Source organism: Mus pahari, chromosome 16, assembly GCF_900095145.1.
Source record: "Mus pahari chromosome 16, PAHARI_EIJ_v1.1, whole genome shotgun sequence".
NCBI classification, from domain to species: domain Eukaryota; kingdom Metazoa; phylum Chordata; class Mammalia; order Rodentia; family Muridae; genus Mus; species Mus pahari.
In genome coordinates, this window is record NC_034605.1 from 63,640,112 (window position 1) to 63,647,119 (window position 7,008).

Sequence of the window (7,008 nt, forward strand, 5' to 3'; positions counted from 1 at the left end):
CCACCACCACCTGTGGAAGAGCCAGTCTTTGATGAATCCCCCCACCACCACCTGTGGAAGAGCCAGTCTTTGATGAATCCCCCCACCATCACCTGTGGAAGAGCCAGTCTTTGATGAATCCCCCCATCACCACCTGTGGAAGAGCCAGTCTTTGATGAATCCCCCACCACCACCTGTGGAAGAGCCAGTCTTTGATGAATCCCCACCACCACCACCTGTGGAAGAGCCAGTCTTTGATGATTCCCCTCCTCCACCACTTCCTCCAGAAGATTATGAAGAGAAGGAAGCAGCCATGGTTGAGTACAGCGATCCTTATGCTGAAGAGGACCCACCATGGGCACCAAGGGCTTACTTGGAAAATGTTGTGGAAATTTATGATTATACAAAAGACAAGGAAGATGAGCTGTCCTTTCAGGAAGGAGCCATTATATATGTCATCAAGAAGAATGACGATGGTTGGTATGAGGGAGTTATGAATGGTGTGACTGGGCTCTTCCCTGGGAACTATGTTGAGTCCATCATGCATTATTCGGAGTAGAGCCCGACACAGCTGTGCTTCTTTCTCAGGAGGTCAGGTCTTCCCAGATTAGCTAGAGGCCCTGGGAATTTCCTCCCAGTGAAATGAATGAAGCATACAAATGATGAAGTTACTCCTTTATTACTGTTTTGGTTTATCCCCTAGTATCAAAAACTGAAAGCCAAGTCTGAACAAGTGGATCTTCTTGCTGTCATGTGCATTATGCTATCTAGATTGAAAATGTGACCATTTCTCAATCACGAAAGGCGTAACAACATGAACATGTAGCTAAAACATGTAAGACTAAGACTGACTTGAGAAAAAACCTCTGGGATCTTTCTCAGGAATACTGTACACCCTTGGATTTCTCTTCCTGCAGAATCTGTGACATTGGATGCTCATTGCCTCCGCTTTGGGGCTAACCTCATGGCCTGGTGGACACCCTTGCCCTTTACTTTCAATATATGGAGAGGAAGGAACTAGTATTTAAGTACTTTAACTACTTTTAGATTGTTGAAAAAGGCTGCTTTTCTTCTTTCACATTGTAAATCCTGTGTTCTCTTAGCACTGGTGTGCACTCGGTGAGTTAATCCTGAACTCCCTTACATCCTGTCCTGTTTGTGGATTATAAGTATGATTAAAATGTGAAAGTCTCCGAATATTCACAGGGTTGTTAACAGTTTGATTTTAATGCACTGTTGCATGAGACTGCATTGCTGATAGCAGCCAATGAAACCAATGTGAAATGTGATGTGGGTACTTCATGTACTGAGGTGAGCTTGTTGGACACGAAGGTTCCTAAGGATCTCCAGCCTTAGGCACTGTTTGAGAGTAGGGCCTAGGAAGCCAGACCAGCTATTACTGTTCTTTTGATATTCACCTCCCCCAACTCCCCCTTTTTTTTTTTGCAGAGACTAGTTGTCAAGTCTCTTGACAGTCACTGGACTGGGAATGAAAGGCTGCCACCATGCTCTTGGACCATTATCAATGGTAGTGTTAGTTAATGCCAAGTCATTTAGTCATTTTCATTCCCTCAGCTATAGAAAAATAAGTATCTTCCTGATCTGAAGTGATTAGACTCTAAAGTAGTATTCCTAGTAATAGTCTGATCCTTGTGATTCAGAGTAAAGTGTGTGCTGGAGAAGACTAACAGAATAAAATGCTTACCCAGTCACACTGTAGAAAATCAGCATTTGAAACTAGTGGCATCTCCCTCATCTACTGAAGAGGAAGAGGAAGAAAAGCTATTGNAATCCAGATGCAGGCCTTGCACATGTTGTCTAGTGATGCTAGAAGAACAAGTGTTGTAGATGTGAAGAAAAATAGACTAGCACTAACACTCTACTATCCATTATCCGCACCTGAGGCTTCACTGTGCAACTTGGACCCAGACAGTGTTCTTCTCAAGACCTTTTTTGCTTTAAGGTTGTAGGTTTTGTTTGTTTTAGACATGGTTTTCCTCCTGCTCTAGCCTCTCAAATACTAGGATTATAAGGAGGAGCCACCACACCATGAGCAGCAGGCTGTTTTGGTTTTAATTTTATTTTAAAACCACATTGCACACCAGCTATCACACTTTTAGATTTTTTTCTGAATGCTTTGGATACTTTAACTTGATTCTAGCACACTTTACACTTCATGGATTTGTTAGGTCATCTTGGCTGTCTTTGGAATATATCCATGAAGTCCTCTGAACCTTTAGCTCCATTATTGATCCAAGCAAGTGTAAATGAACATTTAACTCTGATTGTATTGGTATGTGGAAACTTTTGAAAAATAGTTGCACTAATTATTTATTTAAGTAGCCTTTTGCTGAACAAGCTTAGTCAATTAATAAGACATTTGGAAACCCAGCAAACAACTAGCTTTTGTAGTCATAGAAACAACTGGTAGTAGGCACTAGGAATACAGCTTATCTTCCAGACTCTTGCTGAGTTGGGGTTTGCAGAAAACACTTCTGAAATCCTTTGTGCTGAAGACTTGCACTGGGGGTAATCCATGGGACAGATGATCCCCCTCTCCCTTGTATTACTGAGTACTAATATGATTTTAAAGACAAAATACAAAATACTCTATGTTGGCCTTTTCCTCCAATCTTAAATTTTTGCAATCTTGGATTGTATGAATTGGTTTGGAAGGATACTCTGTGACAATGAGCCAGGCCTACAGTAATTGGAGACTTTTAATATATGTAATATTTTATAGATTGCATGCTGTTAATACTGTGAGGTTATTTCCTGTTTTATTGTAAACTTTCACATTTATTTGCCCATAAACTAAAATATGGTTGATATTAGGAATTTTAAACAAATGTTGAAACTTTGCTGACCAGAATGCAACCACTTTAACAAGGCACAAGTACTAAGGGCTCTGGTCTATCCTGAAATGTCTGATTCTGTGCACAGTTCCTTTACCCTTAAAAAAAGAAAAGAAAAAGGAAAAAAGAAGAAATATTGTGGAATGTAAGCAAATAAAATAATTTAATACATTTTTTCCTACCCTCCTTAATCTTTTATTTCCTTTTATGTTCATGTTTAAATACCTAAAGTTTTTACTTCCAGAATACCTTTAGTTGGAGAATTCTTTATTGATTTTATTTCTACTCTTGGGTGTTGAACTATTTTATTCATTTCCTTTGCTTTTTCTGTCTTCATTAATTTTATCATTTCTCCTATAAGGGTTCTCTTTAACATGTGTCAAGGCTATTTTGAAGTCTTTGTCTGTGCTTCTGCTCTGATGCATTTAGCAGACCCTACTTTAGTAAGTGGCTGGGCTTATTGGAACCTAATATATCGTTGTTGTCATGAAGAAGGGGGAGCCACAGCCTGACACAAAGCAGTAAGTAGCCCATGGTGACCTTTCATTGCACAGAGGGGCCACAAGGTGATACTGGATGCATTTGTGTTAGCTAAAAATGCCCAATTCAGAAATTATCATATAGTATTTTAGAGAAGGGTTTCTGGTGGATATAGAAAAGTTTGTAATCAAACAAGAGCCAATGAAAGGTAACATCCATCACAGAGGATCCACCCACCCTTTTTCCTGAATGACAGACTAACACTCAACCTCAACATCAAGAAGAATTGCATTTCCTACCATATAAATAAGCTTCACAAAAAGATAATGAAGCTAGAAATTACATTTAAATTTTTCTTTTTTAAAGGATTTTATTTGCACAAGCATTAAAACTGAAAATAGAGTTACTTTAGGAAACATGAGCATTCAGTAGTGAAAACAAAAGTTACAGTGTTCATATCAAATATTTGAAACCACTCAGAATTCACATTACAATGTGGATTTTGTGGGACTCAAGAGTTTAACATATGCATCAAAGTCTGTTCATTGGAGTGGATGGCACTCCTCTGGAAATAGAGTCTCATGCTACGGGCTTTCTTGTGATCATCAGGCTGCTCACACAGTAGGGTATTGGGCCAATGAAGCAATCGCACAGTGGTTGTTCCTGTCTTTGGCAATCTTCATATATCCGCCCAATCCCCATTTTCTACCCCAGCTGAAAGAAATCATATTTTCCATTTAGTACAAATAATAGCACATGATAGACATATTACAATAACTGACAAGAGGCCTACATAACAGAAGTATCAGAGGAAGCAAAAGGTCTACTCCTGAATATCAAGAGGTGCCTCAACTAGGATGTGACTACTACAGCAGAGAGTGGGAATTTCTGACCATATGTGCATTAGAATTAAAAATGTGTTTTACTCATGACAAAAGTAATGGCACTGACATGAAACTTGTATCCTAGAAACCAGAGTAATGGAAATTTCACAATAATATATTGTTAGCCTGTTCTTAGAGTTATAGGGTAGCTCAGAGTTTAATGAGTGGAGATCAACTCTAAGGGCCATTTAAAAGCCAGATTTACATTGTAGTGTGCCCGTAATAAAAGGATTTGTGACATGGACACAGGGATACATGTAGCAAACTGGCTAGCTAGAGTCAATAATAATTCCTAGACCAGCCAGAAACACTGCCTCAATATGCAAGTTGTGTAATGATTGAGAAACAATTGATGCTAAAATCAGAGCTCTACACAGGTGCACACATGTACCCACAGACATGCAGATAGCCAAATAGACCTTACACACATACATGAAAAAACAAGAATAAACTTCGTTCAACTTAACTGGGTCAATAGTTTCTAGGCTGTGTATTAAAATACTGAGTGCAATATTCATGAGTCTCTTCATGAATCCCCTGTTAGGGCATCTAGGCCCTTAGCCACTAAACAATCTCTCCAGCCCTGGAAATATAATTATAGAAAGTTTGGCAATTTATACCTGTTCTTGATCAGCCAGTAATTATTGCTATATGTTTCATTTCCCTCAGATCCATAGCCAATTACCAAAACTGCATGATTCACGGAACTGGTGCAATTTGGTTCATGATAAATACCTGAGAATAAAATGGAAGCTGATATGAGATGCAAAGGATACATGACAGTGAGCAATGACAATAGGGAGGTGTTTTCAAAGATCCTGAAATTATATAAACTACAATGGAATAATGAGCTTTGTGAATTGTTCAAAAGAATATCTATATCTATCTATCTATCTATCTATCTATCTATCTATCTATCTATGTCTCCACAGAAAACTGAAAAAATTCAAAATAGTGATATTTGTTGATAACAATGATCTATAAGCATATGAGATGACTTTTTGATATTGCATATTTTTATTATGAAAATCTCATGTCAGCTTCAACTTACAGGACATAAACTACTTAATTCAAAGGCTCTGTTATAATTGGATATCAGATATTCTGTCTCTGTAAATATATAAAAGTTCAACAAAAGTGAGAAGAATTGAACATTTTACCTAACCAATAAAGTTTATCATGCAGATGTTCATATCAGATGGAATTCAATACTCAAAATTATTACATGGAGATGAGTAAAATCCAGGCACTCAAACATTCACTTATGTTTTAAGTAGCAGGTGGTCTGTGAACTTCTCATGGCATAGGGATATCACAAAGTTTTTCTTCATATCTAGAAGGAAATATACTAACCTCCCTGATAGAACCTAAAACTACTAGAGACAACATGAAGTCCAGCAGCAATGGGGCCTTTAGTTGCTACGGCATCCATTAGGACATCTTCACTTTCAGGGAGGGCCACAAATCCTGTTATATTAGCAGCTGAATTCTTAGGATTGTACCTGCATGGTCCTTCCTTTAAAAGATAAAGAAGTAGAAACTCAGTTACTTCCACCTACTGCCTGGAAGAAAGAGTCAGAACCACAGTTGTGTGCACTTTGTAAATGAACAAACTCAAAAGATTATTAAAAATATTCCCAGGAAGTAAAATATTACTGTATGATTAGGAACTAAAACTAAGTTCATATCTCCAATAACAACCATAGGTCTTCGCAATCATTAAATTAGGTGCCACGGAGTTGTGAAGTACCTGTACAGCTGTGTCCATATCCTCCATATACACAAAAAGGAAAAGGCCATACTGATACTATCATGCCAAAATTTTAAACAGACAATACATAACAACATTGATATTGTACAAAGAGACTGTACCATGTAATTTGAGCTCTGAAGATAGTGTACTATCTCTACAATTGTCACTTACTAGAAGCTGAGCTGAAATGACAACATAGGAAGTCCACTTACTTTTCCTTCATAAGGGTAGGTTGCCTGAGCCTCCAGACCTCCATTGTGCAAAACATACTGGAATGCATTGTATGTATTACCCCAACGACAGCCTCTATTGCCTTGAGGTTTAGAACAGTCCACTAGGTTCTGTACACTCAGTGGGATCAGTTTTCCTGTTTTCTTGAACATTTGTCCTTCTATGGCACCAGTCACAGGAAAAGCCCAACAAGAATTACATTTTCTCTGAACAGAGAAGAAAATACAGTCATTCATAAACAAATAGTAACTTAAGAAACAACTTGGACAAGCTAATAATTAAGGAAAATGGGAAACTGGCAGTTGAAAGGTCCATAGAAAGAAATGGTCAGTCTCCTAGAGGACTTGGATGCAGCCAATATGCACCTGATCCAGTACACACACACACACACACACACACACACACACACACACACACACACAAACAAACACATACACACACATCTGAGCAGGAAATATTGGTTTTATGGGTTATTAATGACAATAGAAGGAGGCATGTGTTCTACAGTGAGAGGAGAATCTGAAAGTTGGAGAATATGTGTGGCAGACTGCAAAGATCAATGTATACTGTAAAGTGTATAAAAATGTTAAGGAAAGAAAAAATATTAAAACTACTAACTGCAATTCCCTCCACATTCAATTTGAATGCATAGACATGTCCTGTTTTGACATTCAAAAGGCTTAAGAAGATGGGCATATCCTGGCAGGGTGGTACATGTCTTTAATCCCAGCACTTGGGAGGCAGAGGCAGAGGCAGAGGCAGAGGCAGAGGCAGAGGCAGAGGCAGAGGCAGAGGCAGAGGCAGAGGCAGAGGCAGAGGCAGAGGC

The 7,008-nt window shown here is 38.6% G+C and overlaps 1 protein-coding gene and 1 pseudogene across 1 annotated transcript in view; one reads left to right on the forward strand and one right to left on the reverse strand.

Annotated features, from left to right (window-relative positions):
• The window catches only part of LOC110333854, a 1,855-nt pseudogene extending 1,041 nt beyond the window's left edge, over positions 1 to 814 (forward strand).
• Positions 815 to 3,928: 3,114 nt separating this feature from the next.
• Positions 3,929 to 7,008, reverse strand: part of LOC110333912 (cathepsin Q-like) — a 5,058-nt gene continuing 1,978 nt past the window's right edge. The window contains 4 exon segments of the mRNA XM_021215689.1: positions 3,929 to 4,028; positions 4,819 to 4,933; positions 5,552 to 5,714; positions 6,164 to 6,388. Coding sequence (XP_021071348.1) covers positions 3,929 to 4,028; positions 4,819 to 4,933; positions 5,552 to 5,714; positions 6,164 to 6,388 — 603 coding nt within the window.